At 40.3% G+C, this 23,248-nt stretch overlaps 1 protein-coding gene across 1 annotated transcript in view; it reads right to left on the minus strand.

Annotated features, from left to right (window-relative positions):
• Positions 1–9,239, minus strand: part of fcho1 (FCH and mu domain containing endocytic adaptor 1) — a 28,153-nt gene extending 18,914 nt beyond the window's left edge. Inside the window, exons 1-9 of the mRNA XM_070908319.1 lie at positions 9,210–9,239; positions 5,736–5,810; positions 4,573–4,714; positions 4,123–4,275; positions 3,326–3,430; positions 1,477–1,575; positions 700–796; positions 305–422; positions 70–94 (exon numbers count right to left, since the gene is read on the minus strand). Of these exons, the coding sequence (XP_070764420.1) occupies positions 70–94; positions 305–422; positions 700–796; positions 1,477–1,575; positions 3,326–3,430; positions 4,123–4,275; positions 4,573–4,714; positions 5,736–5,779 (783 nt within the window). The 5' untranslated portion in view covers positions 5,780–5,810; positions 9,210–9,239. The remainder of the gene's footprint in view (positions 1–69; positions 95–304; positions 423–699; positions 797–1,476; positions 1,576–3,325; positions 3,431–4,122; positions 4,276–4,572; positions 4,715–5,735; positions 5,811–9,209) is intronic.
• Positions 9,240–23,248: the final 14,009 nt, after the last annotated feature.

A 23,248-nucleotide genomic window follows, 5' to 3' on the forward strand; every position in this document is an offset into this window, starting at 1 on the left:
CAGGACTGCTAATCGAGTCAATGGTTTTGGAGCTGCAATGTTTGGGTGTGAATTATATCTGATACTCACCAGCGCTTCTGTCACTGCCGAGTCTCTGCAAATACAAAAACACACATTGGTGTATCTTGTTTTCATTAATCAATAGCAACATAGACTGAAGCCAGTATCAAAGACGAAGATTCAGTTTCAGAAGATCAGGGCTTGTAGAGCACAGCACTGTGTGTGTGTGTGTGTGTGTGTGTGTGTGTGTGTGTGTGTGTGTGTGTGTGTGTGTGTGTGTGTGTGTGCGTGCGCGCACACTCACGTCGAGTCTGGCTCCTTGTCCCTCTTGCCCAAGCCGGGGATCCTGAAGGCTTTTGCTCGGCTCTTCTTCCCACCTTCAGGTGCCAAAGCTGTCATGTACTCCTCAAAACCAACCAGAGCTGCAGACGACAGGCAGTTTGATAAGAATAAAACACATTCAGAAAAACACACACACACACAAACAAATATATGCATGAAGACACTCTCAAGCACTTGAACCACTCACTATCTGTTGTATTTTGTCACTATGAATTATTCCACCCCCCACAACATTGCTTTGAGTGTGGGTGTGTTCACATTTCTGTAGTTATGTAAGCTGCTGAAATTGTGTGTTTATGCTTTTATTTCACTCCTACTGCAAACAAGCCAAAATTCACCCAGGTGAGCTCACTGTACCTGGCCTGTCTTTGCCGGTGCCCTTCAACTCGGCAAATTTCTTGATGAGGTTGTCGATGCCAATGTTTTCCACATTCTGCTTGAATTCCTCGTGAACCTGCAGCAGATGATTATTTGGTCCTTTAAAAAGCATGAAATATTAGAATAGATGGCATGCAAATTGTTGTTTTTGTTACAAAAGCTCCGTGTGATAACTTGTTATTGTAAAACATTAACTTTTACATTAAACATTACATTTTTACCAGGGTTGTAATTGAGCCCAACAGGATGTAACGATGCATCCAGCTTAAAAAGTCTTGAAAAAATGCTGTTGTTGGTGAACACTAGCATGAAATTGAAGTGCCGCATGGGAACTTTTGAACACCCTCAGCAGACACTAGAGCCCTGTGGAGGGTAATGTTTACTTTTAAATTGAGAAGATGTTGATAATAATAATCAGAAATCTTAAATAATGTTTTGTACCATTCCACTTTTAATGCATCTGCAAGGTGCTTGTTTGTGTTTTAACATCATCAATTATGCAACAGCAGAAATGAAACTGCAACTGCAAATTCGGACCATCTGACATGGGTGCCATTGTTATTACTCCACTGATAGCCTGATGAAAGAAAAACAAACTGTTGCTGACATTGGCTCATGATTCAGAAGTGACACAAGCGTAGTTCTACTCTCTGGTCCTAAACTATGACACGCTGAGAGGTTTTATAGATATATAGAGAATAAAGGACACATGCTGCTCTGTCGTCAGAGGAGGGTTTAGTGTCAGCAACAACATACCTGTCCCACTTGAACATGGGTGTCTTCTATGGAGTGGGAGTAACCTTTGATCAGCTGTTTCATCTGCCGCAGGTGGGCCTCCTCGATTTCCTGAAACTTCTACCCACACAAACATGTCCCCACACACACACACACACACACGCGCACACGACAATGAAAAAAGAAAGAAAAGACTGTGTTACCATGTGAAAACCTCAAAACTCCACTGATGACTTATTTGTCTTTCTCTGTGGGTGACATCTCTGGTTGACCTTTTGTGTTAATTAAATCCTTTCTAAACCAAACAAATAACATCAAAGCTACACTGACATGTGCTTTAAGACACAGCTGTTTCTTTAAATTGCTGAAAAGACAAATGTTTTTTTAATCAAACAGCAAAGAAATGCAACTTTTCCAGTAGTTTTCCAAAAAATAATTCCATAAATGAATATTTGAGAATTAGGATTTTGTATTCCTTTTTGGTGATGAATGGTATGTTCATTGATATGAGGCTGGCCTTGTTTTTTGTCTGGTTTTGTGTTACCTTAGTTGTTGCTTGTTTGTTCTTAGTATGTGTTTTGTTAATATTTATTGCTGTGGTTGTTACTGTTTGTTTCTGCAGTTCTTTCTCAATTCACCCTCTCTGCAGAATGGTACGAGATTCAGGAGCATTCAGAGAGGCAACCAGAATCCAATAAAACAGCAACTTTAAACTCGATATCTACTGTGTGTATTAAAGTGAAAATAGCTTTTGAGCAAGATCTAAGGATTCAGGAGCAGCTACAGAGAGGCAGCCAGCCAGCAGAAGAGGCACCGGGTTGCCAGGTCTTTAAACAAGCGATAATTCGAGAGGATTTAGTTTGATCCTGCTCTTTATTCTGCCAGCTCATTTGTCGTTGTCTGGTTCAGGGGAATTGTCTTGATATAGTGCCATTGGCTTTTGTTCGAGTTTGTGAGCAGAGTTTTGCCAGTTTCTTTTGTCCAATTAACTGGGCAAAACCTGGGCAGAGAGAGCAAACGTAAAATATTTCTCTGTCATATACACTGACAACCCCCCATAAAAAGTGGAAAAAGTAGCCTAGCTCTTTTGAAATATCTTTATGTATATTTCATTATATTCATGGCAACAATAACAGCACAGAACAATTAACTGTTCAATTAACCCAAATAACTTAATACCTGCAGGACAGTCTGTATAACTTCATGTTTACGGCTCTGTGTCAATGTGACTTTTATCTTCCCTTGGTCCAGACCAAATGAACCAAACTACAGGTCTGAAAGTGCCCTCAGTGAATGTATTTATTTATCATGATGAAAAGCACCCTGTTCTCTTATTTACTGATCTGTTATTCATTCGTTCTTCCTCTATTTCTTCTTCGATCGTTTGACACTTTTTTCTCCAAGGTACCACATACTCCCACAAAATAATGACCATATCTTCCCCCCGAAAGCTATTAGAAGAGATAATTGGTCACAAAGATTTCAGTCATCATTTCAAATGTAAAACACAGAAGCACTCATTGGGGTTTGTTGAAGATTTCCATGGAAACAGCAGCAGTAACCATGGAAGTGTGGAGGCAGTGATTAAAGGTAATGAGCGGGGGGCAGGATGTGCATGTGTGTGCAAGTGGGTGGGTGTTTAGGAGTCGGGGGTTGAGGTTTCCATTTTTGGGGAAGGCATGATGTGGGATAATAAATGAAAGCATAAGATGGAGTTCTTGTGTGGTGGGAGGTTACAGAGAGGGTGAGTCACAGAGATAAAGAGAAAGTTAAGCCCAGGAGAAGAAGAAATACATAAAAACACCACAATCAGAGGGTGGGAGAGAGAAGGAAAAAAGTGGCCCTCAGCCCAGCTGCAGTCAGAGCTGACCTGGGCGGACTCGCTCATCTTCTGCTCAAACTCTCCTCCCACACGGTTGTACTTCTCGATGCACAACGCAAATGACTCAGCCGCTTTCTTAGACTTCAGCTCCGCCTAGTGAGAAAGAAAAGGAAGAGGGAAATAATGGCCTTTAGCTACGGACTCATTCACAAACCTGAAATGAACATAATTAGCACAGTGCATGAATGAGAAACATTTCTGCCCCATAATTACGACTACTTCAGTCGAATTCAGTATTCAGCCTGTGCCCGAACAAAACAAGAACAGCAATTTATTCACTGCGTGGAAGTCTAAGAGCAGAGCAGGTAGGAAATGTTGTTTTACATAATTGTTAAGACAGGATGAGTCTAATTGATTTAACTTTAATATAACAGACACTCTTGTCCCATGAGTGGACCACAAGAAACAAGCGTATGATGGATTTTAGGGTCACAAGACAGACAATAATAACACGACATCCCAGAGCTTTCTAAGGAATATTGATGGAGGACACTGAATCGTCTGGACTTGAATATACTTTCAATACAAATTATGCACTTTCAGATCTATTATACCTTTCTGTTTTTTACGAAATGATTTCATAATTTCATCTAACATCATGGTTATCTGTTTTTGGAAAGAGATGCTGCGGTTTCTTAAAACACCAGAGGTAAGTGAGAAAATGTGGCTTTTGTGTGAACCAACCCTTTCATTTTATTTCATCGGACACTTAATTAGCTTCTGTTCTGTTTAAAATCTGAACTGCCTGTGAAACAATCTTGAAAATAGAGAAAGTGGTGGCTAACTTTCTCCAGTTCTTTCTGTGGACCTCCCTCCTTCCTGAGCCGGTCCAGCTCCAAACACTTGGCGTGGTAACCCTCCTTTGACTTCTGAAGGTGACCGCTCTGAACCTGCAGCGCCTGCACCGCCTCCACTGTCCCCACCATCTCCTCCTTTGTCTGGGTGATATGCATGCGCACGCACACACACACACACACACACACACACATACATACACAAAGAAAAAGACAACACATCGACATACTGTACAGATCATTATTGTACTGTATTATACTTTAAAGGGAAAATGCAGCAATTACCATGAAGGGAGAAGACAGTAACTGGATTTTCTGAGAGATAAATTGGATCAGGAAGACAGAGGCTCGATGCAGGCAAGTAATGAGAAAATATGTTCTATTTTATGTCTATGTTCAGGACAGGGTATCGGTAAAGCATCCCTCATCCCAGTTACGTACCTTGCGGTGAATTTTGACCTGCTCGTCTCCGTACTTGTTGATGTCCCGGATGAGATCGTTCATCTTTCTCATCAGCTCGAGGTGGCAGAGGGCCAGTTTGTCAGAAGACACCCTGAACACATCCCACATGGGAGCAAAGGTCCTAGGAAACACATACATAAGCATCACGCACACACACATAAGACTGCAGAGTCTTCCTTTATTTAAGATTCATGAAAGTGTCATACCGTGGTTGTAAAATTACATGACAAGAAACAGCCAAAAAAAAAAACATTTAATGAAATAATATATATAATATGTTAAAAAAGAATCAGTGTGGATAGTATGAAGATGAAATTTGTGAAGACATGGAGAGACTGAGAGTGTGAAATCTGAATCTTTCCATGGTGGGGTTGGGCACTTCCACCAGCCTAAAAACTGACCACACCCAGCAGCAAAGCCACAGTGTACTGACCCACCAAGGTGAGAAGTTAAACCAACTGGAGTTGTTTTTCAGTCTGGATTAAATAAGCAACAATCAAATTTAAAATAGGAAAAAGGTATGATTTATTAAGAGTTTAACATTCAAAAGCTCAGCTTATCTGCATCATCAGGATTGTGTGGGTGTGGTTTGATCAGATTTGATTGACAGTGAACAAACTACCAACCAACTGTCATCATATTTAGATGCAAATGTTGCTGAACCCTGATTGGTGCATGGAAGTAAATATATGACATGACATTTTTTTCTAACTGAGCGCTGTCCAAAACTTTCTAACTCAGTTCATGCAGGACCATATCATTTATAGTAAGAAGCCGATTAAGAGAATATGTTTTCTGCACCTTTAAAGGCCAAATGTGCTCTTCACTTAGCCCTATTTGTTGTTTTATCCAACCTTTAATAACTACATACATTACTATTATTATATTATACACTATTTTAAAGAAAATTTGTCATATAATAGACAACATATTAACATATTAACCCCTATAGGCTAAATAGCGGAGATGGCATCATTTTAATAAATATGGACATTTGGTGATGCAGATGGTACTCATTCATATCTCATGTATAGCCATATGACCATTACATGTATAATTACAGTAACAACTTCCAACAGTACAAATTCAGCTGTAAGGCGCTGAAGGGGATGAGGAGGGGTTGTTTACATGGCGACACTCACCCCTGTGGACTTCCGTTGCTGGCCATCTTGGCCAGTTTGCTCATTGATTTGGAGTAGGTCTCCTCAATAGCAGCACTGCAAAAACAAACACACACACACACACACACACACATAGTAACATTAGCAGCATAACAACTACAATAACTCTAAAGCAGGTCAGAAGATGAAAGATCTTTCTTTTTGTTTCTCTACTAAAGTCTAAGTTGCCAGTAATGAGACAGGAAGAGAAATGCTGTGTGCATTCTCTAACATGTAAATTCCTCTAAATCAACTTTAGACTGGTGAGTGTGATGTATTCCAACAGCACTTCCTGACAACGCTATTGCCTCTGCTAATGGCCTCATATGTCATGTTCTTTATCTGGTGCTTACTTTGGCCCAAACTCTGGGCATCCACCACCAGATTCAGTGAGATAAAGATTAATGTTCATCAGTGTTGGGTAAATGTTGCAATAAGCCACATCTAAATGATAAATAGACTTGTTTTGCAAGGCTGGGCATAAAACTTTAATAACCATCTGTAGACCCTGAAGAGAAAGAAGGAAGGAGCATTGATCCCAATATCCTGAGGACGAACAGAACAACTTACTACTGAGAAGTACTGAGAGTCGACAAACAGACTAACACTGTCCATCTTGAGCAGTGATGCTGAAATTGTTCACAATAACAATACAATTAACTAGCTCAATACCTGCTGGATGTGTGAATAACCTACTGTTTGTTAACAAGTTTGCCATATCAACTGAAAAGATGATGATATGTCAATGTCGTACTCAAAACTTGTTACTGCTGTCCTCAAGCGGTAAAAATAAATCAGTTACTGCAGGATTAAACAGGCAAGTTTCAATCTAAAACAGATCTGCGTTTACCTGACAAAGATCTGATTGAGATCAAAAAAGAGAAATACATTCAAAATTACAGTATCACTGCTTATTTATTTAGATTATCTATTTATTTAGACAATAAATAAACAATATTTGTTTCAATCACATTCAGTTTGTGTCAGACCAAAATGACAACATTTCTGTCCCAATCAGATGATTAGTTGATTTTGTTTTCTTGTGTGTATAAGTTCTATATATCCAAAGGTTTTCTATTTACAAACTGCCAATTCTCACATTTCAGATGCGGAAACCAGAGAACAATTGTGATTTTAACTTGATAAAAGAAATTGAACAATGAATCCATTATCAGAATGATCTTTGAGTGCCATACTGATGACTAACTAATTGATTTAGGGCTGCAGATTAGATTCATTATCAATGAATCTACCAATGATTTTCTACCACTAAAGCCTTCAAGTCTTCAAATGTCTTGTTTTGTCCCAATAAAAATCCAAAGAAATTAAGTTTACCTTCATATAAAACAAATAATTCTCACAGTTAAGAAGCTGGAACTAGGGAGTGTTAGGCCTTTTTGCATGGAAAATTACTGAAACTATTAATTGATTATCAAATAGTTGCTGATTAATTTTCTGCCGGTATAATGATTGATTAACCAATTATTTTAACCTTAAACACCATTGTTTCAGCCTGATGTCTATTGTGTCCCCACTATAAACAGTCCCCCACTAACAAGAAGTAGCAATACATCTCCATTAAACAGAGTACCTGGATGAGGGTAGTGAATGTGACATTCAGTAGCTGAGAAACCTTGAGAATGAGTTGTTATGGTACTTTAACTGAGTGTTTCATATAGTGTCTTATATCAAAATGACCATTCAGGCAATAGAGAGAGAGAGAGAGGCGGAGGAAATCTATCAACACAATTGCCTTTCCTCCGTCCTGCAGGATAACGCACTGTTTTACCCACACTCCCACAGGGCCCCCATTTCATTTCCTGACTGTTGATTTGTTGTCTGCTGCTGTCCGAGCAGATAAGTGAATTTCCCCCAGTGAGGAATGTGCACAGGCACTCTGAATCAATGTCAGGATTATATCACTGGTCTGACAGTGCGCTCTGTGTACGTTAACTTCCAGCTGTGAGAGCACAAACTCCTGTGGGAACCTCATTATTCCCCTGAATTTACTCACTGCTAATTACTGATTAGAAGAGTATTTAATATAACAAGCTACCTACTTTAAGAGGACAATTTTAATTTGGTAATTGACAGCCCCCCCCCTTAGGTACTACTGGCAAGCCTGTCAAGCTTTCAAATCTCACACAGCAAATATGTATTTTACAATAATAACGGTGGTAGATTTAGCACTCTAAATTCTTAGGCATTTTTGAAACAGTGGGCCCTTGATTTCAGACAGAGGTAAACACAAGCAGGCTTCTCATTTCTATTCGGCTAACATCAATTTTATCAGCTGTAACCGCTAGCTACAACGTTTCTAGCTGACTCGTTTTTTTAAAAGGAAATCATGTAAAAGGGTTTTAAATATGCACTTGATGGCTACACACACGACATTGTGCTAAAAGACAAAGGCTGAAGCTAACAGGTAAAAGGCAAAAAGTCAACACTGTCACCAGTTTATGATCCCTGAAAAAAAACGAAAATAACGAAGAACCCTTGTTCTTGTATGACAGAGTAGAGCTGGTTAAGTACGATGAGGATATTCCAACGTAACCTTGTTTGGCTTCTTACGTACACACTATTTTTTCGCTTTTAGCATTATAAGAGAAAATGCACAAAACACGAAACTCTCCTGGATAATGTAACAATCTATATGTTTATGTTATGGCCACCAGTTTTAACTATTTCAACGTTGTTTCTGAGGAATATCTACAGCGTGTTATTGCCACATGTTGATCAGTGGAATAGTGTGCTCCACAGCGCTACTGGAGGTCTAAAACGCCACAGGGAACCTTAAGCTTGGTTATTAGATGTTTCTTGACGAAATGCCTCTTGGGAGTCGTCTCAAAGTTTGTAAATACACAGGCTTGTACTTTACGCTTATCAAAGAACCACTGGACTGATGATTTAACCATGAGAGTTTCAAAGCGATCCAACTGTGAGTCACCTAACATTGTCTATGGTAAAAATGAACTGGATTTTTACATCCAGAACCAGAGGCGTCCGACATGGCGCCTCCCACTTTGCAACTCTATTGAGAAACCCAGCAGTTGCAAACGTGGATAAAGATACACGGCTGTACTGCAGGAAGCTCAAGGATTAAGCCACCTACTCAGGCTTGTGAGTGATGGAGAGATGGTGCACTTAAAATAGTAGCACAGTAGAGAGGACAGGGGTCAGAGATCAGAGCAGAGTATTAACAAAGAAAGACTTGTTAAAGTGTTCACTCCATAATCTGCATTCTGCTGACGGAACTCCAAAACAGAATTAATCATGAGCATCTTGTTACACTTCATTTATAATCTCCGAGCATTTCACCCAACCTTGGGTGGAGAAATTCTGCATTATTGACTCTGTACTTGGAAAGAAAGATGAGATGAGATGAGATGAGATGTGAGAGTCCCATCACCAGCATCACCTCCCACACAGATACTCACAAATATACCCAAACCTTACCTCTCACGGACAAACTCGGCGAGCTCTTTGGTTGCCAGCTGGCCATGCTTCATGTTGTGGTAGAGCACGTCGAAGCCGGTATTCTTCTCCCCCTGCCAAGGTACGAATACAACACAAACACACACATCGTCTGTTAGCACGAGGAAGAGCAAACCAACATTTGGACGTTAAAGAGAGTGATGTCAGTTGGTGCTTCAATACAGTGAGTTTAAGCCTCATTACATTTTGCCACTGATATTCCTCCGAGGACAGACAGTCGGACTTCTCAGTGGCTCCCAGGAAACATTTCACCATCAGTCACTTACAGATCATTCAACAAACATTTACAGTATAAAATTGATATGAAACTGGCTTTTGGATTGTGTTTAGAGTTCGAGAAATAAAATTGATAAACTGCAGGAAACAATAAGGGTGTATTGTAAGTGTATTGTTGAAGTTTTTTCAACACTGACATCAATACTACACCTTAAAAGGCACAATTGGTATATTATTAGCTTTCTGGGAGCTATATGTGCAATTAAAGTTTACTTTAAAATGAAAAATAATTGTTTTTATTTATCAGCTGATCATAATTGAGCCTGTTTTACTGTTTTAAGAAAACCTCTAAAGGCCGTTGATCGGTACATGCCCTCTGGACTACTGTGCCACAACAAAATGATGCTTACAATAAAATCACATTAAATTAAATATGATTAGGCAAAAACAAAAAGCTGCATAATAATTATTTAACTATACAAGCTATTAGGCGGTCTGTGCAACATTTCTCCTCATCTCTCGCACACATCACAGCCATAAACTGATTTTGAGCTAAAGCATCAACACAGAAGGTAAACAGCCCATCAACACCTTACAAATATACAGATCTTAATTTAGTAAGTGAAACACAATGAAACACAATGCTCGCCCACTCTCTCTCTCTCTCTTGTCTCTCTCTGTCGCTGTCATTTTCAGACACCCTTATGTGAAAACCAAAACTGTTTGACAGAAAATAGTGTATTTATGTAGGAGCACTTCCCTCACAATAAGAAGTTGAGGGCCTTTAACAGTAAAACAGTAGAGTTTGTACATTAGTATATCAACAGCTGTACCAGTTTGGTTTAGATATTATCACTGGTTAACTGTGTGCTGATACGTACTCAGTACATGCCCCTCTTGTAGAGGGAACACACTCATTTTGGTGATGGTATACATTTAAAAGGTTTTTCAATATTGCCGTCGTATTAATTCAGAGTAACATGCTCGTTTGGTAACTTTGGGTTGTTGGTTAACTGGCACTCTAAATGTAAAACATGTCTAAATGTTGGTTTGGTAAATATCAAAAACTACAGTACCAATTATGTTCTTCTCTCATAATCTTTGGAGCATTTTGTTGCTTTTGGTTTAAAGGAACAAACCCAACAGAGCTGATGCTTTACTGTAAGTTTCAACTACTGCACATGTGGCTTTGAACTGCTGCTGCACTCCACTGGAACTTATCTCGCTGTTTGCTGTTGTCCTCAAGGCGAACATGACTCAGTAAAATGTGAGAAAACCACAGCGCTGGGTTGTTGTTGAGAGAAGAGTTGTCTACCTTGCAGCTAAACAGATTTAACACAGACTACAGCAACACCTCACACCCATTGCTGTCGTTATTACACAAACCTACACCTGCGTTAACTTAAGTCTTCATAATCCGAAAAAAGAGGGCCCGACTCAGACAGCATTATTGCAAATAGGCGGTTTCGTTTCTCGAGCCTCGCCACATTTTTCAGTCAACAGACGGCCGGGCTGTCTGTGCAGGGACACAGACAGCTGCTACTCAGGACCTAAAAATACCCTGTCGGAGGAGAACAGACCAGTTCCCAGGTACCAGGGGAATGGCTGGAATGCCAAGGAAGGGTCACCCAAAACCACACACACACACACACACACAAACTGACTACCTGCCCAGTGAGCATGCTGCTAAGCAGAGACACAGTCAAGCGCACTGGGCTCCAGACTCCCAGCGGTCAGGAACAGAGACGGCTGTTTTGAGAGGCGTCTCAGACAGGTCGATAACACAAGACCTGACAGAAACAAGCGAACCCAGCCACTGAAGCATCACGGCTGACATCAGCTTAAGACGGTCATTTTCCCTGAGCTTTTTTTCTTAATGTGAAAGATCAAAACATTGCTTTCATTCAGTCCAATAAAGTTTAGGAAGCTTTAATCTAGTGTGCAGATTAGACCTGAAAAAATAAGTTGTTTCATCGATTAGTCAATGAACAGGAAAGATTTCAATAATAGATTCATTCAATAATAAAAATTCTCTGGATCCAGCTTCTCGATTGTGGATTATCTGGGAAATGTTTCTGGAAAGACATGTTGGTCAAGTTTTTCAAATGTCATTTTTGTTGTCAGCACCACAAGTTCAATTCTACTCGCCACAATGGTCAGGGAGGAGGCAGAAATATATATGTCAATGTATATCACAAACTTTATTAACAGAGATGCATCTGGGGGGATAACACTAGTGACAAGTGAGATAGCAAGTCTTTTTGTGTGTGTGTGTGTGTTTATGTGTGTGATTTGGGTGAACTGACCCTTTATGCTTCTATATACCATAAACATATAATACAAATATGATGTAATTTCTGGTATTGTGAAATAGAGTTATTGTTAGGTTCAATGACACTGAATACAGCATGAAACAGCTAATATCAGTCGTTTTCTTATCTATGTTCAATCCTATTTTCTCCCCTTCTTAACAAAGGATAAGGGTTTGTATTATTACAGCTGAATGCTCTGACATTGGCTTTTCATAAACAATGGGCGTTCTGCAGGCACTATAGTGTTGTTCATTGGCAGGGGCAGTTGGCAGACGCCTTTTGTTGAAACTCTACCCTTGCCACTGAAAGGTGAGCTGCCAGTCTAAGCCTTCAACACACACACACACACACACACACACACACACACACACACACACACACACACACACACACACACACACACACACACACACACACACACACACACACACACACACACACACACACACACACACACACACACACACACACACACACACACACACACACACACCTCCACAGCTAGACACAGCACCTGTCCGTCACTGCTAGCAGGCTAGTCTGTCAGCTGTATGCAAATAGAGGTTATCCACAGACCACTGATTATTACAGTGTTCAAACGGTTTTGTGTACAGTATTCGATAACAGTAACAGTCAGCAAGAAGCCTTCTTGAATATTTGAAAAAGCACATATGAGCACTCTGTGCTCTGAGCGATATGCCGTAACTTAATTGCAGCAGCATTTGAACTGTTTAGCATATTATATTTACTTTTTCAAATACTCTAATATTTACTCACGTCCTTGTCAGGAAAGGTGAAGACTCCACCATCATAACTTGACATAAAGTAGTTTCTAATTCGACATGCCACCGTTAGTGTGCCATCTTATGCCGCTGTCAAAGTTTACAGCTTTGACACCCCTAAAGCTGCCAATATACTTCATCAGCAGTGTGTCAAATAGCTTCGGTCGGAAACCCTCTAAAAAAGGCGTAGCGGCTGCAGCGCTGAACGCATTTAAAGTTAGAGGGACTACGCACCAATACCGACAGAAGGAAAATCTTGGTGAAATTATATATTCGTGACCCAGTTTTAAAGTGTTAAAGTGTAAATTTGTGTTCAGTAGTAATACATGGGCTTGGGGCTGAGTGCCAAAGACAGGGTAGGAAAGTCGGAAAGTATTGAGAGACGGACAAACTGACAAAACAAACAAAACTATAGAATATCACCAGCCTTATCCTTTAACTGTTTATAGATGTATGTATAACTCACACAAAGAAAATATATGTATTTCCCCATGTCAAAGACTTGAGGGAGATGGAACAGTCACCTTTTATAATAAGGCTCATTGTATGGGAACACATGCTTCAGACTGGCAGGTGCAACAAAAATGAAATGTGAGTGTCCTTCTTCACTCTTGACTGATACAGAACTATACCCGCGCATATTTAAGTATGCAGGTTCTTGACCGAGCAAGCAGCTGTGAGCTGGTACTTGTAGATGTTGAGTCTAAACAGCACATTACATGACAGCTTCAAGCCCACCGACAGTCGTCTTCTAGTGTCTTCAAGTGCCGTAATGTATTCCTTAAGCCTTCAGTGAATGAAAATCCTTCATGTCTGATATATGCAAACCCCCTCTTCTCCCCCCTCCTAGTGATCTCTTTTTTCGTCAATTAAGTTGACCGTTTTGGTCACGCACGATGGACTCCATTACCATGACAATGGCGGGGGGGGGGCTGACGGGAGAGGAGAGGAGTGGAGGGGGGTGTATATGGGGAGGTGTAAAATCTGTACAGGGACAACTTTCTCATGAAGACTGAGACTTCTGACAACCACTGAGGGCTGTGGGGGATCTGCTGAAATTTGTTAAGGGGGATGGTAAGCAGCGGGGAAATTATCATTTTAACTCAGTAAATCAAATGCCGACATTGCTGTGTTGAGGGGTTAGGATGCCTTCCTCAAACTGCTCATCGCCGTGGTGGTCAGGCCCATTAAACTTTACGAGCTTTAAAAACAGGTGTGCTGATCTTCACTTTCAAATCTCAAAGCAGAACTAATTTCAATACATAACATTTGCAGTATATTTGACGTCCAAGCATTCCCACTAAAAAAAACAAACAAAAAAAAAAACAGTTAAAAATGCAAATCCAAGTTCTTTGGGGAAAAACATATTAACAAGGGTCAACGTTTAGGTTCAGCCAAGGGTCAGTTCTTTCAGCACTGTTCAATGGTGGAGACACTGCTGGCTAACATATGTTATTGAGGAGACATATGCCTATATATCTATTCCATACTATTTTAACTAACTAACTAATACATTGAACTATTTTTTTTTTGTGTTTTTCTGCAAAAGAACTTGATTTGATGAATCTGAGAACTGTTTGACTGATGTTGAATTGATTAAGCTACAGCAGACTTGGCCTGTGCAGTAGTAGTAGTCTCATCTCTCTCTCATATTCCCTAATATAGCTATATTTAAGATGCTGACACTATATATTCGAACAATTAATATGGTCTTCTGTTTAGCCATAGGTTACAGTCAAAGACAGCACCTCCTTATTCGTATGTCATGTTTCTCTCAAACCTGTGAAAAATGCTGAATAATGAACAGTTTGAAATAAAATAATAGATAGAGAGATAAACCTTTATTTTATTGTCCAATGCAACTGCAACAACTGTCATTTGTGTCTGAATCTACAGTCAATTTCTAAAACATGCCTCTGAAGGAAATATTCTGATATCACTGACAGGCTAAATAATTTGGATGGAATTTGGCCAACAAGCCAGCATTTGCCGAGAAGGTCTCAGAGGTTCAGAGCTGCTCATGTGAGGTGAGGATATTCTGGTAATAACACACAGGTTTTACAAGCTTTACTGTAGGGACGTGTAAAACAGAACAAGGCCTGCAAAGCTTTGCTGGGAGCTATGCCGACACTGGCACTCAATATTTTAGATAACTGAAAGTAGAAACAGATATTTTTTATTCTATACTGTCTGAGCCAGCTGACAAAGTCCACCGTACTCATTGTATTACTCTGTGTGTGTGTGTGTGTGTGTGTGTGTGTGTGTGTGTGTGTGTGTGTGTGTGTGTGTGTGTGTGTGTGAAGCCTGTGAGTGTTTTATGTGTCTCCCGAGTTTTTCCCATCTAACTGCTCTCACTTGATTCTAATTAGGCGCATCTTCAGACTTCCCCTCAGGCTTGTATGAAACTAATTACAGACAGTGAGGAAACTTGGGCTGCACTAAACTCTGCACTGCAGGGCCTGCGTCACAGCTGCTTCACTACAACAAATAAAAGATCTTCATTTGCATGTTTGCCTTAAACGTCCAAGTCGTGCCGTCGACCACAAAACTACAGAGGGAGTGAGGGACAAGGGATCTCTGCTGAGGGCTCCTCGTGGACAAAACCTTTTATATATTAGCCACAAAAACAGGCTCTAGGCAAGCAAAACCTGCTTTTATACCTAAAGGTCAGGAAACCAAGGACCTTGTGATACCAGCCCACATGTTTTGCTTTCAATGTTCATTGTGCTATGGCCAAACACAATGGGCATTTGCTTTCAAATAGACTGAATAACAGATGATTGACAGCTGTCTCTTTTACCTCAGACACCAGCATAAAGCCCTCCTACACCTGACAGGATGAACACACAGTCCACTGAGCTGTCAGCGGTCTTTGCGTCTGATTTTCAAACTTGAAAAATATGATTGATGTTTCAGAAACATCACATTTCTCCTAAAATATCCATCAAAATCCGATTAATTTGAGGAATAAAAAGCCATGTAAAAATGAAGAAAATACAAGAAAGAACGCTCTCAGTGATCCAAGTGACGACAAGAGTACAAAAAGAACAGACTGACAAAGAAGACTTTTCTTAATTAATTCTGTTAGGACAGCACGCACTTTCTAACTCTGAGAAGACACACAGAGCGCGGTGCAGCGAGGTGTGAAACAAGTGCAAGCATATCAAAATCAAATTAGTAAACAGGTTGCACGTCTCTTCTCCAACATCCTCGGGGAATAATCATCACATGTAAAAGAAAACCAGCGCGTCCTGTTTATCAATTTGATTTTAAAGGACAGTATGTGCGCCACTAAATCAGCAGACTGGAGCACAGAGCTTGGTGGCGCTCATTAATTCAACTGAGACAATGTTTTGTCACTGCAGTATACTGATGATGTAGACTATACTGTGATCTCAGCATTATAACAAGTAGTGTATCTACACCTTCACATACTCCCAGTGGAAAAAGTCTTCTAGACTTCTGTTTTTGCTTTGAGGAGTTGTTTTCTTCCAATTTTGTGTGACCAGGAAAGTGAAGTGTTGCTCAGCTTGGCTCAGGCTTTACAATACAGTGCTTCATTCTCTGGCAATGTCTAGAGCGGTGCCTTTAGTTCTGGCCATTTGTCAAATCTGCCTTCACAGTCTGTCTGAGACTGGATCCAGTGTCTGAGGACATTCCTGTACTGTAATACAGCGCTTCAGTCATATGAAACTAAAGGTACAGAGCAGAACAGAGCACAACTGACCAGAACAAAAGAGAAAAGACAAGGCGGCTAAAGCTGGAATCAATGCTTCTCCGGGGTGCACGAAAGTGAACGAGCACAGTGGTTGCTGAGATGTTAGCGTTTCTTTTATGCATAGGTCCGCAGAGATGTTTAATACGTGCATCTTCTGAGAAGCATAATTTCACCGTAAGGCTCTGCATGTTTTCAGCAGACACAACACTGCCAGCAAGTCCACCAGGGAGGGACAGTTGTTAGAAACATCTAGACATACATACATATCACAGCCTATAACTAGTATGACGTACGAAGGCCATACACACACACAGGACAGGCCTTAATACTCAGTTCAGGACAGCTGTTCATACTGCATCTAATTTGTTTAGACTATTGTAGAAGTTCAGATCTAACTGCACACCAGACATTTGAATTTCTGCATATGATAAGAACATTTTTGGGAGCAAACATTGTGTTTTGCATTTAGCTTCATTGGGTTTGTTCTCTTGAGTTTCTTATCTCTTGAAGGAATAAAGAATAATAACAGTTATTTGTTTATTTGCACTCTACCATCACCCAAACGAAGATGCTTTTTCAGTTGTGCCAGAATAACATTTATTCTATAAAATAATAAAAAAAAAATTTGGGTGTGTATACATGTATTTAAGGATATCATTTGTATCTTCCAGCATCATGAACTAACAGAAATGTTGCAGATGTGCAAAAAAACTGAACTGCTGGTTTTGAACACATTTCATTTGTAGTTCTATAAGTGACTTGAAATTTCCAAAATTGTCACAGGTAAATGACATAAAAATTACTTTCTGTCACAGTAATTTTGAAAAGCTACAAATACATTCAAATCAAATCAATCATTCAAATACGGACTGCATTTGATCCAGCTCTTATGTAGCTGCAATATTATCAGGCGTCCGTCTCAAGTGAAGCTGGAAACATTCCACTCCTGCATCATACTGTATATCACTAAGCCATCCAAGAGGCAGACTGACCGGTCTGTCAGCGCTGCTGTGAGTTTAGCTGACTCACAGAAACTTTTTCTGCTGATTGGGCAGGTTGAGCCGAACAACAGTCCCCCAGCAGAGAGGTGTCAATAACATCAGGAGCAGGTAGCAGCAGCAGCCTGTCATTACTGATGGCTCTAGCCAATTTCCTGTAGGGGACAGTCTGACAAATTCACCTCTGCTAGTCTAAGATGCTTTATTTATGCCTGCTTTGTTTCGGAGGAGGAGGGATAGGCCCAGCACTGTGATCATTTGAATCATATTGCTATCTATCATGGTATAGTTTATATCCTATAAAAGAAAATTCTAATTAACCGTTTATAGATCAAATCACCACCCGAGAATGTTTTTGGCTGACCCAGTGAATTTAATACTTAAAACTACGGCTAAAATCACCTTACCCACCCCAAGCTGTGCACAATCATTTCATGCTGAACGTATCCTACTTCCCTTATATTCACACACCAGAACATGAACACAATCGATCTATCTTAGCTCTTAATCTAAGTTGGCACAGAACAGATCCACGAGGAACGACTGAGAAAGAACAAGAGCAAGGAAAGGGGCGGAGGTAAGGAACAGGGGAGGAGAGATAAAATCAGAGAAGAGACGGAGACAAGAGAGGGAGGGAAACATGGGAAGGAGAAAAAGTTTCGCACTGTGTTTACTGTTCTTCACCCCGAGAGAAAACACCACGACTCAAAGTGATGGGAGGGCAACATGGCATCATTAAACTGAGAATCAGGCAATAATAAAAACCCACTGGGCGTTGTTTCTGTGTGTGTTTCTGTGCACACACACTCTCGTATCTGCAGGCAAGGAAGGAGCTGTTTCTAAGAAAAGAAGATACTGTTTACTGTACAGCCTCAAAACAGAACAGCTTGCTGATCTTTACTGTTATTCTTTGAAATAGTTCATTTAAATCCCCTTGGATATCATCCAGACTCACAACAAGGACTTTTCATGGTCTATTCACCGCTGCAGAGAGAGAACACGCGGTCCGTACAGAGCGGAGAGGTGGGAATATTATTACAGGTCACCTTAATCCGAACATTTTTCCGTTATGTTGCTTTTATTTCCATCAACTAAAATCCCACCAGAATGAGGCTACTGTGTGCAGTGAAGCAGGCAAAACTGCACAGTGGTGTCTCAAATGAAGAGAATCACGTTATACCCTTTATTCTCTTATTTAAAGCAATGTGACCCTCAAAAAAAATCTAACCGAGTTTCTGTGGATGAGTGAGCTTCACGTTCATGGTGTCCCAATTCCATGCAACATACTTATTCTAAGCAGGTTTTGAGTCTGTAGTCAAAACAGCCAGCCAACTAAAAAAACCTTTGATTTTTGAGTGAGCTTTTGAGGACACCATTGTCCCACAGTGCAATGCACAAAGGAAATGGAGGAGCTGTTCACAGCTGGGGAAAAAAAATAAATAATTGTGGATGATGGCTCCAGGAACACCTCAAACAAAAACAACAACTACATTTTGGGAATAAACATTTAGCTGTCTCTTTGTTAAGTTTACAAGCCAGTGGCATACTAAAATAGTATAAAATGGTTAAGGATGTTGAATTATTGTATATATGTATACATAGAAAAGCCATAAATCCCTTGACATTTCAGTTAATACTGTGCTTTGGCGGAGCATATTCCCATATTTCCAGGCAATCAAATTACCCCAAACTAATTACCCCACAGTAAACTCGGGCATTTGAAGCCCATCAGAGTCTGGGGCCCTGGGCAAGCAGTTTAAGGAACGGGGATAACATAAAGGTACCACACAGCCTGCTGAAAGACATTTTCCATTATCATACTTTTTGATCATCTCTCATGAGGAAATTCTTTTGTGATGCATAAACTCTTTCTGAAAATGTAAAATCTAAATTCCAAGAATAACTAAGCAGCACCAATCCTTAAAGAAGTTCTATTCCTAAGACTTAACAGCGCCTTAATTTACGGATGTACTTAATTATAGCTGACGGGTTTCCCCTGTGGGCCATGAGCACAGCTCTTATATAGTTAATGGGAAAGGACAGCGTGCTATGAGGAGGCTTTGTGAGCGGCTGTGAATGTTCTTGAGCCAAAGAAGACGACGCTCTGTGTGTGTGACTTGTTCCCAAGTGGCTGTACCGTCTAATTAACTGAAGGGGTGATTTGTATTACACAGCTATTTGCGTCTGAACGCAGACTGGGTGGGAAACACAGTTATGAATATGTAAACACACACACACACACACACACACACACACACACACACACACACACACACACACATATATATATAAATAACACGAAATATTAGCTTAAATGATCAAGGAAATGTAGCTGTATTTCAGAGGTCGGCACTGTGATAGCGCCGAAAATCTTATATTCCCTGTGATACAGCAGCTCTCTGACCTTGTCTTCCTGCCTGGCTGAATTTCTGCTGCATGACTCCCTGTCTGCTTGCTTCCCTCCCTACTAGTTTGCTCTAATTTTCTTGCTTTTTCCACTTGCCTCCCAACCTGCAGACCTGCTCTTCTGCTACTCTGCCCACCGCACAAACACTGCAATATCCATGGATCATAGATGGGTGTTTAGCAGGCAAATAAACAAACAGACAGACTGTGCATGACTGTACAAATACACTAACAGCTAAGATTACTAAGCTCATAATATTACTCATCCATTGAAAACACACATGCATATCCACATCCAAAGAGTTTTGAGTACCATTGTCTTGTTTACTGCTTTGGCCTTTAATTATAGAACACCTCCACTTATCTAATCAGCTTTATTTTTAGATGCTGGAACACAAAGCAAAGTTGAACCACCATTTAGACAAAAGCAGACCTGATGTCACTTGACATATGACATTGACGGATGGACAGAGAATGATCTATAGGCAACCACTCTTCCTCATCTTTGCCTCAGGTACAAATACCTGAATACAGGCTCAAATTGGGGGAAAAATAACTTTATATTAGAATCTTAAATGTTCTAAAACCCTTCAGGTTATATGTGCTCATTGTCCTGTGAATTAAAAGTCATTTTAGTTCAACTGCTAAAATATTACTGAGGACTTTTCTAAGTCTGATGAGGCGAGGTAGAAGAAGTAGGGCACACCTGAAATAGATGTACCAGGTGTGCTGGGACAGAGCGGAGAGGAGGAAGTGAGGATGGATGAGAAAATGAGGAAGAGAAAGAGACCTTGTAACAGCTGACAAAGTCACTGGGGGATGAGAGAGTGTGTGTGTGTGTGTGTGTGTGTGTGTGTGTGTGTGTGTGTGTGTGTGTGTGTTTCCACTTTACTCATCTGTGGAAAGTTGCTAATGACGCCATTAATTATTGCACAAATTAAGCTAAACAATGCCATAATTAACTAGTACTGCTATATTGATTTACCAGTTTATTATTAGGTACACTTGTAAAATCTAAAGCCGTCTAACAGAATACATCCTAACTCTGTGAGGCTCGTTTAGATCACAAACACATAGTCACACTGCCGCAGACACAGTCTGTGCATCCGTTTCTAGCTAGCTTACAGCTAAATTTAAAAAATATATATATATTGTTATGGTATTGGTACTAAAACTCAGGCATCCTACTGGTCCTAATGACAAGACAATGTCACACATACTAGGTACCACAGAGTTATATCAGACAAATATAAACTGTGACACTGCTTCAGAAAATAGCCTGTTACATTTAGTAACACTGCAGAAAGTGACATTATCTCTGCCTACAAGAATATTCTCAATGAGACTGCTCTCCATGTGGCAGATAATAACGCCTGAATATAAAATCGATCTCTATTATTTGCAAGTGAGTGGAGGAGGGAGACCGCAAATGCTTCCTGTGCGTACCTGACGAGCAGCAGGGAGCCAGAAGCTTGGCTGCTTGGCTGAGAATATAAATGAAAAGCTCAGTGACTAATGTTTGTGATTCAGCTATAATAGGCGGATAAGTAATATGTGGCAGTTAAAGCTCAACTTATAAAAGCCTGATCAATGGAGCTATCATAGGCACGTGTCCATCATTATATTGACTCATTTCCAGGTGATATCAAGTCACTTACCCAGAAGTTGTTCTGAAAGAAGGCCATCTTCACTCAGAGATTCACAGCAATCTGTAAAGGAGGTGGAGGAAAAGAAGTAGAGCTGCGTTAGAGAAGTAGGTGACATTAAGACTTTTCTTTTTTAATCTGCCTGACCTCCATTTTCTCTAAGTGCTTGCAAGAATGACCTGGAGGATGCCTTTTGGGTTTCATGTAACAATCTGTTCAGCCTTGTCTCTGTCCTCTGACAATAAACTGCAGCATTAAAGTCTCTGCAAATTGCACATAAACAAGTTTCCAGAGAGTCCTGACTTTATAAAAAAAAAAAAAACTCCTGAAGCACCTTTAATGTAGGAAGGGAGCTCCTGTGGGAGCACAGAGGAGAGCTTAACAAATGACTTCAAAGGATAAACTCAGAGGATGGAGGAAGCTGAGGAAGGAAGCAGGGAGGAGGAGTGACAGGAGAGATGGGGGAGGAGGGGGAGGGAACACAGGAGAGGAGAGATAAATCGATGGAGGGAACGAGGCAGAAGAGACGGAGGTAGCCACCAAGGAGATGATCACAGCTTGTGAAAGTGGTAGCTGCAGTGCTCGTCGGATCTACTGACTGAATGACACTACTGATCCTAGTGAGGGTTTGCTTTTGTTTATTTACTATTCTTCTATGTATGGTGGAAAAGAAAGCATTCATTTATCATTTCAGTGATGTGCAAAAACATCACAGCAGTAACTGCTTAGCACTAAAGAAAAAAACCTGCCACATTATACTTAATACAAATTCATACTACTAAAATAAAAATGAAAAATATATATTAGGTATAATTATTAAAAGGAAAAGTTTGACATTTTGGGAAATACCACTCTCATATCTGTACAGTAGTTAGTTTACCATAGCACAATGACTGGAAACAGGGGGAAACAGCTAGCCTGAAAGGAAACAAAATAACCCTATTTATTAAGTGTACTACAAAATTTACACTAAGTATTATGTGGCTGTGAGGTCTGCAATTACTTTTGTGTTGATTTTTCACAGAATATCAGAAAAAAAAGAAAAAAAGAAAATCACTTATGAATCAAACAGAGTGGCCATGAGGAAGGGTGACAATCTTCTTTACCACGCTGGTTCAAGCTACCTTGCTCCTCCTTTGTCACAAACATATTGTCAAACTTTCTGTGCACCAGAAGACCTTTTTGAAATTAAGTGTTTTAGACAGAAAATAGAGGAAATTGTTGCAGCTTTCATGAACTGGCTATTAGTTGAACAAAGTCTGCAGAAGAAGAAGATCAGGACAGCTAAGAGTCATTGTTAGGCTGAAGAGGTTTTTATGGATTTAGTAATCTAATTTTCTGATACTATGTCACTATGTACTGTAGGACATTACGCTGAATTGGAGTCATCTCCTTAGCTTACTTTAAAGATATCAAAAGTCTAGTTCTAACCTACAAAGTGAAGAGACATGTTTTGTCATGACTGCAGCGTTTTCATGAATGACACACTTTTTATTGGCTGATGGCAGGAGGGAATACACTGTCGTAGCAGCTGAGCATGCACCTCACACAAACCTCACAATCCAATATACACACATGCAAAAGCACTGGAATTTGGTTCTGCCCTTTCCAAAAGTATCCATAATGCGAAAGTGTTTCCCCAGGGCTGCCCTCATACAGGGTTCCTGTTAACTGTTATTCTGCTGACTCTCTGTGTGTGTGTGTGTGTGTGTGTGTGTGTGTGTGTGTGTGTGTGTGTGTGTGTGTGTGTGTGTGTGTGTGTATAAACAGCCCTTTTCCCTATTGGCACAGACTCAGCTCAGGCCTGGTGACCTGGCATCAACACACACATAACAAACACGGGAAGACCTACTGTTGTCATTCTCTCACACACACACACACACACACACACACACACACACACACACACACACACACACACA

Source organism: Enoplosus armatus, chromosome 7 (genome assembly GCF_043641665.1).
Source record: "Enoplosus armatus isolate fEnoArm2 chromosome 7, fEnoArm2.hap1, whole genome shotgun sequence".
Lineage (NCBI taxonomy): Eukaryota > Metazoa > Chordata > Actinopteri > Centrarchiformes > Enoplosidae > Enoplosus > Enoplosus armatus.